Source organism: Mirounga angustirostris, unplaced genomic scaffold (assembly GCF_029215605.1).
Source record: "Mirounga angustirostris isolate CCGP_5_RB_7025 unplaced genomic scaffold, mMirAng1.0.hap1 SCAF_5, whole genome shotgun sequence".
Taxonomy (NCBI): Eukaryota; Metazoa; Chordata; class Mammalia; order Carnivora; family Phocidae; genus Mirounga; species Mirounga angustirostris.
The window spans coordinates 134,467,547-134,483,531 of record NW_026991713.1 but is presented as its reverse complement, the minus strand read 5'-3'; the positions used below and the strand labels follow the sequence as shown (position 1 = coordinate 134,483,531).

Below are 15,985 nucleotides of genomic sequence, written 5' to 3'. Positions count from 1 at the left end.
CACATCCTCGCCAGCACTTGTTTCTTGTGGGGTTTTTTTTAAGTTTGTTGTTGTTGTTGTTGTTATTTAATTAATCTCCAACACCCTATGTGGGGTTCAAACTCACAACCCCAAGATCAAGAATTGCGCAATCCTCCAACTGAGTCAGCCAGGTGCTCCTCTTGTGTTGTTGAGTTTAGCCATTCTGACAGGTGCAAGGTGATATCTCATTGTAGTTTTGATTTGCATTTCCCTGATGATCAGTGATGTTGAGCATCTTTTCATGTATCTGTTGGCCATGTGTATGTCTTTGGAGAAATGGCTGTTCATACCTTCTGCCTATTTTGTAATTGGGTTATTTGTTTTTTGGGGTATTGAGTTTGATGAGTTCTTTATATATTTTGGATACTAACCCTTTATCAGAGATGTCATTTGCAAATATCTTCTCCCATTCAGTAGGTTGCCTTTTAGTTTTGTTGATTGTTTCCTTCATTGTGCAGAAGCTTTTAATTTTGATGTTGTCCCAATAGTTCATGTTTGCTTTTGTTCCCCTTGCCTCAGGAGACATGTCTAGTAAGAAGTTGTTAAGGCCGATGTGAAAGAGGTTACTGCCTGTGCTTTGTGCTAGGATTTTTATGGTTTCAAAAGGTCTCACATTTAGGTCTTTCATGCACTTTGAATTTTTGTGTGTGGTGTAAGAAAGTGGTCCATTTTCATTCTTCTGCATATGGATGTCCAGTTTTCCCAAACCATTTGCTGAAGAGTCTTTTTCCCATTAGATATTCTTTTCTGTTTTGTCAAAGATTGATTATATAGTTGTGGGTTTATTTCTGGGTTTTCTGTTCTATTCTTTGTTCTTTGTGTCTGTTTTTGTGCCAGTATTATGTTGTTTTAGTCATGCCTGTTTTGTAATATAACTTGAAATCTGGAAATGTGATGCCTCCAGTTTTGTTTTTCCTTTTCAAGATTGCTTTGGCTGTTCAGGGTCTCTTATGGCTCCATAGATTCTTTGTTGTAGTTCTATGAAAAATGCTGTTGGTATTTTGATAGGGATTGAATGAAATGTGTAGATTGCTTTGGGTCGTATGGACATTTCAGCAATATTTGTCTTGGTCCTTCATTACTTATGGTAATGCTCAGATTGTTCCAGACCCAGCCAGTGGGAGTCCTTCTGACAAGACCCCATAATTGTTTGGATTCTTATGCTTTCTTCCTTTGTGGTACAACTCCATGTTCCAGATTTATCGCCTATATTCCTTGACCCAGCCTTGAAGTCTGCCATTTCTCTAAGGAGCACTGATTCTTTTAAGGGAAGAATAGCATTTGGAGTCAGTATCTGGGCATTGGGTGAACTCCATGCCACTGGGTCACTGCCTCTCGGCCCTCCCAGCGGAGCCAGGAAGTCTGTGGATATGTCTATAAAACTGGAGTGGGTGCACACGCATCCCCAGGTCCAGTCCAGCACCAGGAGGCTTGTCCTTTGCCAGAGGAGCAGCGCTCCCCCCCACCCCGTGTGTCAGAAAGCCGGCTCCCATCATCCCAGATGCCTCCGCCAGCCTGAGGAATTCCCACTCGTGGCCTACAGCTCAGCCCTCGCCCAGCCCCCTCTTCACGGCCTGGGGCACCGACCCAGAGCTGGTCCCCAAACACACCGCCTCCCTCAACCCTCTACACTCGCAGCAGGAGCCGGTTCAAAGGAGGCAGTCCTTAATATACGTTGGAGAGTCCCAGCGTGTAAGGGAAGGGGAAATGTTGCCTTTCCGTCACGATCCTTCCAGCTAACGGGACAAGCAAAACACTGATAAAAGCACACAAATCAGCATCAGGTCAACAGGCCACGTAGCGGCACAGGTGTTCGGACCTCGTTTTGAGGGCAGCGGGCCTTGTCAGGAAGGTCAGGATCTTTTTCTTAAGGAAGTGATGCTGGCCTCTTGTGCAAGGTGTGCATGGCTAGACTAATACGTGTGTCGGTTCTCAGCGTTCGCCTAGATTTGTTTCAGAGTTCGCTTATGTCAACACTTCTGAGAAGTCCAGAGTATCTGTCACGTGATAAATGTCACTTGGCAAAGCCATGAATGTTGAATTACTAACAGGAAACATGGGAAGGGGTTTGTGGCCGTCGTGGCAGAGCGTGGTGGTGGAAGCCAGGTCTGCAAGTGTGAGGCCTCAGGGTGGGCGGGCAGCCGGGAGCACACGGCGGGGGGCACGGGGAGCTCGTCTGGACGTGTGGACAAGGGACAGGACCCTGCGAGGCCTGAGGCCTAGCCTCAGGTAGCAGGGAGGCCCTGAACACTACTTCTAAAAGCTAAATAACATCGTGTTTGTGTTTGAGAGCAAACTCTTGGGCTACAGGGTGGGGAATGGACTGGAAACGTGATGGCCAACAGGCTGGCGTGTGAGGCTGGAGTCAAACATATATTCTTCTCTAAGATCGCTGATGGCTCCTATTTTGTACCCTTTACATAGGATTTTAGATTATTTAAAGTAACAGATTCTTATTCCCCATCAAGGATCCTTTGGTTTTCCAAGGTTTTCATAAACGGTTACCAGGTCTGTCCCCCCAGCCGTGCCACCGTCATCTTTGGTCCAGTTTCCATGCCGCTTTGGTAAGCAGTGGAGTCGGAAAAAATGAAGCATTTTTTTAGGTGCTTGGCCTCCAAAAGTGACCTAAAAATGAATTTTATTTATTTATTTATTTTTAACCTTGGAAGTTAATTTTGTTTGGCTGATTACATATACTGTACCTTGACCGGTACTGAAATAAGTCCGGGGTCGATGCAGTAGCATCAAAGGCACAGTGAGCAAAATACCCTCTTGCTCTTTGCTTCCATCTTCTCAGAAGCAACTGCGCCAATCACAGCCTTGGCGGAGCGCGGGGGATGCGGGCTTGTGTGCAGGAGGGAGAGCGAAGTAGCAGCGCTCAGTCCCTCGCAGCTGGAGAACCCGGAGATACCGCGCGGCGTCCAGGAGCACACCTGGTGTCTCATGATCCTTTTTTATCATGTGGCCACTGTTTACGATAGAAAATAACACATTTTTTGCAAAGATAAAACTGATCTTCAAGTGAGAAGGTGAACACGGTATAAAATCAGCTTCAGAATAAAGTACCATCAAGATGATCTAGAGCAAAATGTTTTCAAAACCTCAGAAAGCTACCCCGGACAAGCTTTCTGTCCTGGAGAGTCCTGAGGCATTCGGGAGAGATGGGACGTCAGGCCCCATTTCTCTGTAAGGTGAGGAAGCTCTGGGAGGTCCTTCATCCCTGCGGAAATTCAGAGTGTGCAACAGAAAAGCCTGGACTCCACGGCATGTGGCGACAGTGTTGAACGTCTCAGAAAATGTGTTCATTCAAGTGGTTTATTAGTAAATTAAGTCAGAGCTAAAGATTTATATTGAAATGTTTTAGTGGGCTCGTTAAAAGAGTTCTTCTCTGGAGGTGTTTTTTTGAAGATACGTTGCCGTGCATTTTGAACGAAGAATTGAAATAAGATTTGAGTTGTTTTGAGATCCAGGGGAGGTGGTGGACACTGTGCTTTTACAAAGGAAATAGCAAGTACTGGTCAGACATGGTGTTGCTGGTGCAAGGAGGAACATCAAGGTGTGCGCTGGAAACCTCCAGAACCCTTCAGACAGAAGCAGGGTCCGCATCACGAAGGGGGGGGGCGGAGCGAAGGAATGTCTTCTCGTGATGCACTGCGGCGGCCGGTCGGGCCTGTGACGGGTGGGCCTGTCCTGTGGGCAGCGCAGGGCCGGCCGGCCGCCTCTCCCTGCCGCGCCTGGGGCTCGCTCCGCAGCTCTCGTGACACTCCACGGGACGCGCAGGTATCATCTCCAAAAGTTCTAGATACATTTTGACTGGAGGTGGCATTTTTAGAGGGAGTATCTGCATCCCCAAGGTAACTGCCTCAGATCGGGTGAGAGTCCTGTGTCTGTGCTTTAGTCTGCTGTTGGCCACTGTATGGACATAAAGCATTGGTTATAAAGTGCTTTGCCTTCGAAACAAACCTCTAAGTCCCGTTGTTCGCGACGCCCCGGAGCCATCAGTTTGAGCTGCGAAAGCTCATTCAGAAGTAGGACCGCCTACCGCTGATGGTGCCTGGTCCTGTAGTTCAGGGACTGGGATGCGCTTTTTGCTGTGCTTAGTGGATTGGGAGTTGTTCTGGGCAGACGCCCTTTCTGTAGTAATGGTTATTTTGAAATCTTCCAGAGCGTCCTGAGGAAAGGAGGCCATACGGAAATTGACCTGCAGCATTTCTGTCAAGCCTTTCACAGAGAGAATGACACGCTGCTAGTCATCATCAGAAATGAAGATATAGCATCGCACCTGCATCAAGTACGTCTACCCCTCTGTTTCTTATCAAGAAAGGTGTCCCGGGCATTTTCCGGGGTGTCCCCAGGGGTGTCCCGCAGGCAGCGCACTTAGCGCGAGGCATTCGTGGGGCATGAGCCACGAAGGGGGGGAGGGGGCCTATGCGGACATTCCCTTAGCCGAGATCGAAACCTGCATCTCTTAATGCCTGACAGTAGTAAATCTTGCTTTAAAAGGACTTGTGAAAGTTTCCTTGAGTCTTTGTTTCGCTATTTCTGTTGAATAAAAGGAGTTGCCTGCGCCACGGCCCAGGCCAGGCTGCAGGGCTGCCAACGGGCGGAGGGCGGGGGGCGGGGATGGAGCTGGAGGTGAACGGCCCTGTGAGCCTGTCGCCTGCTTCACCACATTACGGGCCCCCACAGCTGAGTGGTACTCTCCCCTCGTCCACGGTCTCCAGCCTGTGCAGTTTCAGAGACCACTTTGTAACGGAGTGCTGAGGAGTTTGCGGCGTGTGTGATGAACGGAGTCTGTGTTCCTTATGAGAAATGCTGGGGGGCTTTTGATAGGCGTTGCAGAATTCCCAGTCACCAAGGTTAAGTGTATTTTCTGCTTCCCTGAATCTTGAAACCCTTGGATAAAAGTGACCCCACCAACCTCTCTTCCCCGGGGATCCTTTTGTGTTCACTAGATTCCCTCTTTGCTGAAGCTGAAGCACTTCCCCAGCGTCCTCTTCGCTGGAGTGGACGGCCCCGAAGATGTGCTGGACTACACCTACCAAGAGCTATTTCAGACGGGAGGCTTTGTGGTCTCGGATGACAAGATCCTAGAAACCGTAACGTTAGGTCAGTCTTCTCTTTTCCTTCCTTGTTTCTGTCTTTGAAATCTAGTCAAATCCATTTCTCTTTACCCAGTGACCCAAATACTACTACATCGAAAAGAAATTAAGTCAAAGTAATATCAACCACCACCTTTTGAGGCCTTTGTTTTTGCAATTTTCCTGTGGATTGCTGTCGTTCTCGTTCCCAGGGCATGTGCCCTGGGCCTCCCGGGTGTCACCTGGTTATCTTCAGCACCCACCCCGCTTCTCCGTTCCTTGTCTCCCACACTTGCCCAGCAGCCCTCTCTTCTCTGTGTCTCTTGTCATCACCCCTGCCATCTCGATGATGTTCTGGAAATCAGAAACATAGCTCTTAAAAGTCTTCTTAATTATGTGCGGAACACTCCTAATTCCCTTCTCTCTGGGCAGTGATTAGACAGAGAAGGATGTTAGAACAGCGCTGGGCGGGAGCTAAGGAGCAGAAACTGCACCCGCTGATGTCACATTAGAGCTCACTGTAGACGCCACTCCTGGCTCAGAAAAGGGGGGAAGCCCCCACAAGCATGAGTTGTGTGTGGAGACTGGAGTTGAGAGGAGTTGCAAGCTAGACCAGTGTTTTGTCGCCACTGGACTTCCCTCTTGTCGAGTGCATGTGACAGGTGTCGGGGGGGTGGGGGCGAGGGTAATGGGCAACAGGCCTGGTGGGGGGGCAGCGGGCGGGGGAGAGGGCACGCCGGCGTCTGCCTCCCCACGAGTCACAGTTCCCGGCCTCCGACTAGACCTTCTTTTCTGTCTGTAGCTCAGCTGAAGGACATGGTCAGGGCCCTGCAGAAGCTGAACGGAAACGGGAGGTGGAAATGGCTGCTTCACTACAGGGAAAACAAAAGGCTAAGAGAAAATGTCAGGTGAGGCCTCGGGGCACGGGGGGGGCGCCGCTGCAGGTGCACGGCTGGGTTCTGAGGTTCTGGCGGTTGCCGGCGCAGGGCTGGCAGGGAAGGCAGGTGGCTGGAACCGCCACTGCGAGTTTGAGGCCCAGATTCTGAGTAGCACTCGAGGCTGATGGAAGTGAGTTGCGGGAGTCCCGAAATGTCCGTTTAGTGAAGTTCAGGCTCTACCGCCATGAACTGCGGGCTTGGGCTTGCGGCACCAATATCCGCACCCGTATCCGCACCCGTATTCACGTGTTTGTTCGGGTATCAAGTTGTCACAGTTACAAGGATGGAAACATTGAGACCGGAATGCTTTACCCCTCAACAGCAGACTATAAATAGGCAAGCGGACTATAAATAGGCAACGTACAGTTGGGATTTTCCAAAGTTTTTTTTTTTTTTTTTTATAAATTTATTTATTTGAGAGAGCGAGAGTACATGAGAGAGGGGAGGGTCAGAGGGAGAAGCAGGCTCCCTGCCGAGCAGGGAGCCCGATGCGGGACTCGATCCCGGGACTCCAGGATCATGACCTGAGCCGAAGGCAGTCGCCCAACCAACTGAGCCACCCAGGCGCCCCCCAAAGTATTTTTTTTAATTGATTCCCTGGCTGAAGGGCCCCGGGGTGTGTGGGTGCCCCCGGCTGCGGTGAGGCCGGGACGGCAGTGGACACGGTGTGGAGCCGCGAGGAGACTCAAGAAGCCTCCCCGCCCCCGCCGCCTCCTACAGAGGAGACAGTAAAGACCCACTTTTATGATGTGGAAGTTGAAGCATGGGGATGACAGACCTGATCCAGATCAGACAAGGAGTTGTGACGCTGGGCTTCAGGCCCAGAAAGTTCACCTCTAACATGACTGCTCTCTCCTGTCTCACCGCACTGCTGTCTCCAAGGACAAGCGTAGGCCTGAGCATGCGATCTTGAAAGGGAAGTGGCCAAGAGCACAGGTCCGGGAGAGGCTGTACCTAGAACTAGTGCAGGAGGAAAAGTGAGCCAAGAGGTCTGAGTGGACCCCGGAGCTGACGCTGTCAAGTCCAGGAGGGATTTCCCTGGGGCGGGTGGGAGGATGCAGAGGATGGCAGAAGCCAACTGGGAGTTCCTGAGGAGGTGACTAGCCAGCACTTTAAAGGTTCAGGTTCAGAGTAATTAAAGCTCCGAGGTACCACAGCACACCTATAAAACTGGCAAGTATCCATTAATTTCGCATTCAGAGGATTTGGGGTAAACAAATAGGTACACCACTGCTGGCCCTGTAATAGACCCTTCAGATGGTACCAGTCTCCTGTTTGAGAGCAGGCGTAGGGGGAACTCGTCCGAACATTCATACCCTGTGGCCTCTGGAGACATTTATCTGAAACTAAAAAAAAACCCCTAGCTTTCAAAAACTGCTGTTTCTACAAAGAGGTTTATAGCAGTGGGTGTTTATCAGTAACTACAAAACCAGCCTCAGAGCCATCTTTAGGCAAATATGACATCATATGGATTCCATACATATATAATTTTTTAAAACATATGCAAAATAAGGAATATACGTATAAAAGCATGTAGTGTGATGCCAGTCACATAAATCTGTGTACAAAGGGGAAAGCCTGGAAGGAAATGCACCCCATGACCCGGACAGTGCTTGCCCCTGGAGACACGGGGGCCTGGAGGAGTTTGCTTTCTTCCAGCAGGTGGGAGAGAGGCTGATAGGATGGGAGAGCAGGTGGAGAGACGCTGACAGGTTAAACATCTTCCACTAAAGTTGGAAGAAAAAAGATAGGCAGTTACAAGAGTCTAAGGGAGGTCATGGGGCACCTGGGTGGCTCAGTCGGTTAAACGTCAGACTCGAACTCAGCTCTGGTCGTGATCTCAGGGTCATGAGATTGAGCCCCACGTCGGGGTCCGCGCTGAGCACAGGATCTGCTGAAGTTTCTCCCTCCCGCTGCCCTTTGCGCTGGTGCACGTGTGCACTCTCTCTCTCTCAAAAGAAATCTTAAGATTTTAAGGGAGGTGAGAAATGACAATTACGTAGCAGCGGGAATTTCCTTAATGAAGCTGTTGATCTGACTAAAAAGCCTGGGGACTATAGAATGGGGTTTGGAAGCCTTGCTGTAGGATAAAGCACGTAGCTAGAGGCCCACTAGAAATGACCAAAGCCTGGCCAAGCAGCGTTGTTACATGAACTTGTCGATGTCCCTCTTGCTTGGAACAAGGCCTGGACTCTGTAAAAACCTGTATTGACAGAGGGAGTCAGCAAGCGTGTGATGTTTTGAGGGAATGGGATGGGAGGACAGTGACGTCTAGAAGGCCAAGTGTGTCATGGGAAAGAACAGAGAAGGGAAAAGGCATCTCAGGAGTTCTGAATGTTTTAATAAAAGAGGTCCAACTGTTAAGTATTGTGAAGGCAAGAAGTGTAGGAATAAAAGAGCTAAAAATTAAGATACAGTGAAAAGTAAACCTGCAAATTTATACTGAATCTAAATTTGGTTCACATTTCCGTCTCTATTCCAGAGTGGATTCAATTGCACATAAGAAGAACTTAATACTGAAATCCTATCAGAGTGCAGATCTCATCGACCTGCTTCCTTATCACCAGTGTGACTCTCGAGTACCATCAAAAGCAGAACATTTAAAATGTCTGCTAAACCTGCAAATTCAGCACATCCACGCCAGGTTTGCGGTCTTCCTAACAGGTAACCCACAGCCTTCATTCTGGTTACTCTAGAAACGTCCAGGTGCAGACATCGGATGCCGGAGATCTGTGCGCATGTCCACCCGGTGTTTGCCTGCCGTGTCTCAAACACACGGAAGGCCCAGGGCACGGGGTCTCGTGGGTTCGGTCTAGCAAGCCATCCCCTGATGCACTGCTGTTAATCACCGCCTACGCGTACTTAAGTGTTTCAGGTGACTGTTAACCCAGCTTTTTAAAACTCTGTAAGCAAGGACTAGTTGTCACTGGTGTTCAGCATCCCCAGCCCCACTCCTGGGGGCTGCTCCCAAAGCTCCACACCTCTCCTCCCTGGAACCTCTCCTCCCGTCCTTGGATTAAGCAGTTCCATTAAAGTTTGTTGTGGTGGTGTTTTTTTTAATAAAAGGGGTTCTGATGCTTTAAAAGGATACATCAATGAATTTTTCACCAAAAAGCTATTTTTTTCTTCTTTTTACAGAAAAGCCCACTGTCTCCAGAGAAGTCTTTGAAAATAGTGGCATCCTTGTTACAGATGTAAATAACTTCATTGAAAATATACCAAAAATAGCAGCTCCGTTTAAGAGTAGCTATTGGTAAGGACACTTTCCAGAACTCTCCTGTGTGAATGGGACGGGACAGATACTGACATTTGTATTTGTGTCCGGGAGGAAACCAGTTGTTGCCAAACTCTGTTCTTTACCTTCTACATCATGCTGTAAATTTTAAACCTGTACTAGAGGTGGAATTGCTGTTGGTTTGGCCTAAGTGGGAATTTCTGAAGGATCCACCTACTTCAGAGTAACCCATTTCATCTGAATGACACCAGTTGTCACCTGCAGTTCATCTTGTTCCCAGGACCGAAGATGCATACAAATCCCCATTCGACAGCCTCCTGTTTCTAAAACATTTCTTGGTGGTTCTGTTTAAAGATGAAATTATCAATTTTGTGTTTCTCCAGGTGATCAGCTGGCCTGGACGGTGATGCCACCACCACCAATTCCTAGTTTCCTTTTAGTCTGAAAACTTTTTAGATAAAACAGCAGTTTTCTCATTTGAAAAATCAATGTTCTACAACTTGAGAGTTTTCCTTCATTTCTTTACACTTTGCTATAAAATCTTGGCCTTCATTCACAATGGGACGTGAGCTGTCCACTAGCTTTGGGTTGCAGTGTTCAATATTATTGTTTTAAATTATTTTCATTTTATACAGAGAGCCTTCAAAGGTATTAATAAGCTCAATGTTAAAAAGATTTTTACGAACACGTTTACTTAGTTGTAGCAAAAATAAGTCTATTTTAACGGATAGCTTTGTTTTTGCATGTTCCTGTCTGAAAGGCGTTCTGTAGTGCATGTTACAGTCGGTCAGAAAGGCTTTACCACCCTCGTGAAAGCTAGGATCCTATGTGGTTTGTTTGCTGTTACTCTGGCAACACTACAGTAAGTTCTTTGTTACAGATTTATAAACTGTCAGTTTCCACTTAGTTTTTGTAAATACTGCACTACAAAATCAACCCTCTGAGGAAGAAAATCATTTATTTATGGTATTAGAAATAATTTCTACCGTAATCTTTAAACTCAAAACCAAGCAAAAAAATGTTTGTAGATACATAGTATCTATTTGGAACAAGTTTTTGTAACTAATTTGTTTCATTTTTTTTAAATAAAGACAACTGAAAAATCAACTTTCTGGGATTCCTTTATAGCAAGATTTGAATTTGTGGGAATGTTATGGCAGTTTTTAGGCCATCTGACAGAAATGACTTTGCTTCCATGTCCGTCACTGGCCCCACCGCCCTGCCCCGTGCTTGGCCTCCCGAAGCAGGGCGCGCCGAGCCAGGGCGGACAGGCTTGCACAAGCCTTCCGGCACCTCTCTCCTTGCTACCCGAACAGTCCTGACGTGACATGGTCTCTGGCTTGGAAGCCCGGGCTTCCCAAGAGGACAGTGGCTGCGCGGGGCGCGCTGACTTCGAAATGAAATGACTAACGAGTGCCTGAGCTCCGACTGCTCGCTAATCTTTCTTTCCCGAACCCCCCAAAGAGCCCTCCCACGACCCACAAGGCTCGCTGTGTGTCCACAGCCGCTTTTCTAGAATTGCTTTTACACGTCACCAAGCCATGGAGTAGTGCACCGTCCACTCCTCCAGGCCGCCCTCGCCATCCCCATTCCCCACTGGCCTGGCACCTGAGTATTACAGGTGTTCAATACGCACCTTAAGTGAAGATTCTGAAAAGCTCCTGATACTCTATGAATTTTAGCCCAGCGTGCACCTCTGCCCGCATCACTAGCTAACGAAGAATTAATTAGGGGAAGGAAAGACTTGCTAGGATTTTAGATCCTCTCACCATGTAGACAGAGCAGTGGTTTCTCAACTAGGGTCGCTCTGTGCCTCAGGAGAGGTGTCAAGAACATCACGTGGGGGCTACTCACAGCGAAGCTACCAGACGATCCGTCCAGATTGGGATGGAGCACACCCTTCTACGCGGCGTCCGTCAGCTGCACGGGAGGGAGGGAGTGAGCCACTGCACCGGCGCCAGGACGACACGCACGAGTTCGTAACACCAGGACACAAACAGACCAATCGAGAAGGAACTGGTTTCCAGAGTCTGGCTTTATTTTGCAGTACAGAAATCATGTGGAGCCATTCGAGACAGACATCACTGAAGTGCAGGCTCTGTCAAATCAATACTGCATCGCAGCTTGGTCCAGTCAAGAAGCCACACCTGGGATACAAAAGAAGCTTCTACGTTTACCTGCTTTACCACAGGTTTCTTTCCCCCTTGCTCTCATCAATTTTATCAGGTTAGAACACCGCACACAGGCTTCCTCCAAAATGACTCTCAGGTCTGCAGTTGGGTTAGAACTGTAGGCCCACGGAACCCCAACGTGTGGCTGTGTTCCATGGGCATGGTCATAACAGCTGACCGGACACACGAAATGTCCCAAGTCATGGAATATTCGGTTGGAATCTCAACGCCAAGGGGAGAGACAGCACGCGAATGGTGCTGCTCCGGCCGCGGAGGCGACGCTGATTAAAAGATACAAATACTGTATCAGGTGCTCCGTTATCAGGACCACAGGATTTTCTTAAAACTGATCCTTCACTGGGGAAAAAAAGCCAGTATCGGTTACATTGAACAGAATGTGGTGACCTGCCTGTTGTGAAGAGCCGCTCCACGGAAACGAGTTACTACATGATAGGAGAGAGGGGAGGAGTAGTTACTGGGACAGTGCTCTGCAATCTCCGTTTGGATTGCGAAGCAGGCCTTACGATAGTGACCACACAGTACACGGCATTCGCCAGAGTTAAGTCTGTCCTAACAAGACGCGCGTGCACACTGCGGTTAGTCTTCCCCATAGATGTCGTTCTTCTTGCGCTTCATTTCCTCAAAGTCAAACTCGGACCCAGTCATCCTCTTGTAGATGTCTTTGATGTCGTCACAGGTGGTCTCAAAGTGAGTGGTAGCATCGTATGTGCGGGAAATAAAGATCTGGAATGAAATCACAAAGACAGATTTGAGGCGGGACGTCTCCCGACGACGCCTGCGCCCCATGCCCTCCCGGGACCGCCGCACTCACCTGGCTTTCTGTTCCCAGGTCTTTCGGTACGAGGAGGTCACTGATGCTAACAAATCTGGAGGGAAAGAATGAAGTCGGCAGGTGAGCTGACCCCAAGGCCACACTCACAGCTTTGCCGCAGTTCCAAGCCCACAGTGTGAGACGGGCGGGCACGATGCCGCACGGCCGGCTCCCAGCGCTCACCCCGCCACGAAGTCAGACCTCGTCTTGCCTTTGAGCTCATCTACATGAACACATCACTCACTTCTGTTCAATTGGTTCCAAAAGCTCCAAAGCTGGTCTGATTTCTTTCTCCGGCTCCTTGGTCTCCACAGTGGTGCTGACTATGGCGATGTACTTTCCCTGTGCGGCCACGTTGTGCGCGGAGGAGATCATGCAGACATAGATATCTGCAAACAAGGAGTGTCATCTCACTGCCCAGGCTCACGAACCTTCCACCCAGATCGCATCGAGGTGTGACTTAAAATCACTGGCAATAGACCCAGTCTTCTAAGCTTCAGTTCTAAATGGAGGCAGCCTAGGTCCTGCATAAAGCATGCCCGAGTCCAGTGACTTCTAGCCTACGGAGACTACGGTCTCTGTAGCCGGGAGCTGCTGGACAGGCACACGTCCTTTCCCAGCTCTGGGAGCGCCACCCAGACACTGGGCAAATCTAACTGCTCTAGGGTCCTCTTGCTCTCCAAGCCCAGCACTTAGAAAAGCTTTCCAACAGCTAAGAAAGGATTTATGAAGTACCAAGTTTCTCATTTATTTATTACAGTAACAAAACTGCCAATCAGCATAAGCTGTTCTTCAGTTAGTGTAAGGAGCCCCTACGATCCCATGGGTTCTACCTGTCTACATGCCACTCAGTAAGTGCATCATTTCCGATAGGGAAGGTCATTACTGAGCTCCTTTACTCTTTTGAGGCTTTCATCAACCCTGCGATCTGCTTGCAGCCCCTCTGCTGCAGTCCTAATCTTCCGTGATTCCGGTGTCTTACATGGAAAAATAAACACAGCTCTGTTTAAAAGCAGATAACCCCCTTTAAGTTGAATTTTCAATAAATAAAAGTTAGGCTTCTACCTGAAAGGATGGTGGGAAAAGGTGGGGGTGGGGGGGGGGAGGATGAAGACAACTTTTCAACACAAAGAGATTAGGAATTACAATTTTAGAAGTCAGTCCTGACCCTAACCATAGAAAGCTGTTTTCTAGCACACTGCTAAAATCAAATGTAAGTATGAACTTGACAAATAATGACATAAAAGCACTGTCACTGGCTCAAAACCACAGCGGGTCACCTAGTAAGCATGAAACCTCTGCAGGCTATAACATTCGATCCAGGAGACACGATGACCACTCAGCTAGTCCAGCCTCTCAATTCCTCCTTCTAGAACGAGAGAATAGAGGTCCAAAGTGGGGGACTAGCGGGAGGGCGAGGAAGGGCTCTGGGACTAATGTGTGCCTTTCAAGGTGAGGATTTAGGATCTCTCTGAGCTAAATCCATCACATCTCGTTTCCCATGGGTAACCTAAAGTTTCTTCACTATAACAGAGCAAACAAAATTAAAAATCTGGGATGAAACACAAGCAAATTCTAACAAAATTCCACAAACATCTGCTGATCTTCAAAACCCACCTGACTTCCGATTGACCTGGTTCTGGGGAATGATGATCTGGCAGGAGTTGGCATCATTGGTGTTCTTGATGGGGTGGCTGAGGATGCAGATAACTCTGATCACCTGGCCTACTTTTTCTACCCGGTCTTTGACGTAGCTGGGATCACAGATGAGCTGCTTACAGCGAGCAACCTGTACCCAAACATTTAAGTCCCATAACAATCCTGTCCACAAAGTTTTTCGACAGAATACTGATGCCAATGTCCCTTTAATATCATCTGTTACCTTCATAAGGTTAACTATAAGTTATTATTGAACTACAGATAAAACTAGTTTTGCCAACAATTCCAACAAATTCTCCTGGAAAAGACCCCCATGAATTGTAAGTCCTATTCAAGTATTTGGGAACCTGGTGCACAGTGTTTAGAAGTTACATGTTTTAGAATCGGGCAGACAGGTTTCAAATCCTGGCCGTACCCAGCGTCAAACGGTCACTGCTAGGATTAAATGAAATACTGTATTTAAGGGCTGTCATATGCGACTGTGCCCAGTAAGAAGTGAATGTTCTGTGATCTGAGAGGAAGAAGCCGTGGGAAACAAAAATGAGAGGACACGAGAGGACACTGCACTGAAAAGGACTCTGAGGTACAGATGAACTCCTCCCCGTTTGTCCCTATTCCCCAAAACCCATTCTGCTAGAAGCACAAGGCAGCTACGAGGATCTACAGTAATAAAAGTTCGTTCAGATGGCCAACCAGCAGGTGTAGGTTATATGGACCTAACCCATGGAATGCCGTCAGGAACACCAAATATTTTTCTATCCTCAGCTATTGAGCAGTTCTACCTATCTGTAAGAGTTGTTATTTCATAAATAGGAATGAGCTGACTGGCAGACCCACAGCATCAGCCTCACCTGAGAGCTCACAAGGAAATGCAGACCTACTGATTCTGAATAAACACGTTAACAAGGTTAACATAGACATATATTCAACTCGAATTTGAGAAACACTACCTGAAACTCCACCTAGCGAGCTCCACAGCTAAAACCCAAATTAAATAATAAAATGCTCAGTATTTCCCAAACCCAAATTCAACCAATAAATTAAAAATGGTATAAATACAGCTAAATTTAAATGAAAATTCAGGAGACAGGCACCAACCTACACTATGTAAACACAGAACATGCACCACTAAGACTTCATCCATAATGTGTATCTCGGTCTTAAGCAATAATCAACATGTAGTAAGATTTTTTTTTTAAATGAAGCACAGCGTCTTTAGCTAGTCCTTAGTCATTACAAATACCAACTTGCCATAAACAAACCATATAATCTGAAATCCAGCATCAATGCCCACACCACATTACATGAGGCAACATTTTCTTTACAAGAATATATTATTTTTAAATTATAAAAGCTACTTACCTCTCCTTCAGATTTCACACCAATCACTTTTCCATTCTGCACAATGATTTCTTCAATGGGTTTATTGAGCATGTAGGTACCACCATAAATAGCACTTAGCCTGAAAAAATTTTTGAGATGACAAGAATTTATAATTGTGTCAACTACTAAAGTCTTTCTCAGATCTTGAGTTACAGGCAATGTGTATTTGCTCAATTTCCTTCTAGAAGGCGTTAGTTTAAAAGTCATTAAAGCTACAATGATAAAGAGTTAAAACCATGAAACAAAGTCTCACATTCACAGTTCTGAATAGCAAGTCCAAAAAAGGCACAGACGAGTGATAGGCAAACAGCTTATGTCGGTCTAATCCTCCTGCATATAAATAAAACTGAACTACAAAAATAAATAAATAAATAAAAATACCTAATCCGGAGGCTCTGCAGAGTGACTAAGAGCAGACACTGGAGAAGAGACTTGAAGGAAAGAGTGAGCTGTGTGCGGCTTCTACGGCTCGCCCCCTGAAGGAACCACTTCCCTGGTCCTTGTAACAGGAGCCCCTTGAACAGAAGCAGCAAGCCCGCAGTCTTGCTGATTCAAGGAGCCAGAGGACAGAATTTGGGGCTGTCAAAGGAGATGAAAACGGGGGGGGGGGGGGTATGCTACAAAAAGGGGAGCCACCAAATCTATAAAATCTCTTCAAATCCTTA

The 15,985-nt window shown here is 47.5% G+C and overlaps 2 protein-coding genes across 14 annotated transcripts in view; one reads left to right on the top strand and one right to left on the bottom strand.

Moving 5' to 3' along the window:
* The window catches only part of TASOR2 (transcription activation suppressor family member 2), a 72,508-nt gene extending 62,126 nt beyond the window's left edge, over window positions 1-10,382 (top strand). For 11 of the 12 annotated variants that reach the window (XM_064592107.1, XM_064592108.1, XM_045874478.2 and 8 more), the window contains 5 exons: window positions 4,187-4,312; window positions 4,977-5,130; window positions 5,905-6,010; window positions 8,523-8,704; window positions 9,179-10,382. In XM_064592107.1, coding sequence (XP_064448177.1) covers window positions 4,187-4,312; window positions 4,977-5,130; window positions 5,905-6,010; window positions 8,523-8,704; window positions 9,179-9,297 — 687 coding nt within the window. In that variant the 3' untranslated portion in view covers window positions 9,298-10,382. The remainder of the gene's footprint in view (window positions 1-4,186; window positions 4,313-4,976; window positions 5,131-5,904; window positions 6,011-8,522; window positions 8,705-9,178) is intronic. The other variant, XM_064592104.1, reaches the window with a different exon arrangement.
* A 910-nt stretch (window positions 10,383-11,292) lies between these two features.
* The window catches only part of GDI2 (GDP dissociation inhibitor 2), a 31,712-nt gene continuing 27,019 nt past the window's right edge, over window positions 11,293-15,985 (bottom strand). For both annotated transcript variants that reach the window (XM_064592113.1, XM_045874476.3), the window contains exons 7-11: window positions 15,300-15,399; window positions 13,896-14,067; window positions 12,523-12,667; window positions 12,279-12,333; window positions 11,293-12,190 (exon numbers count right to left, since the gene is read on the bottom strand). In XM_064592113.1, coding sequence (XP_064448183.1) covers window positions 12,044-12,190; window positions 12,279-12,333; window positions 12,523-12,667; window positions 13,896-14,067; window positions 15,300-15,399 — 619 coding nt within the window. In that variant the 3' untranslated portion in view covers window positions 11,293-12,043. The remainder of the gene's footprint in view (window positions 12,191-12,278; window positions 12,334-12,522; window positions 12,668-13,895; window positions 14,068-15,299; window positions 15,400-15,985) is intronic.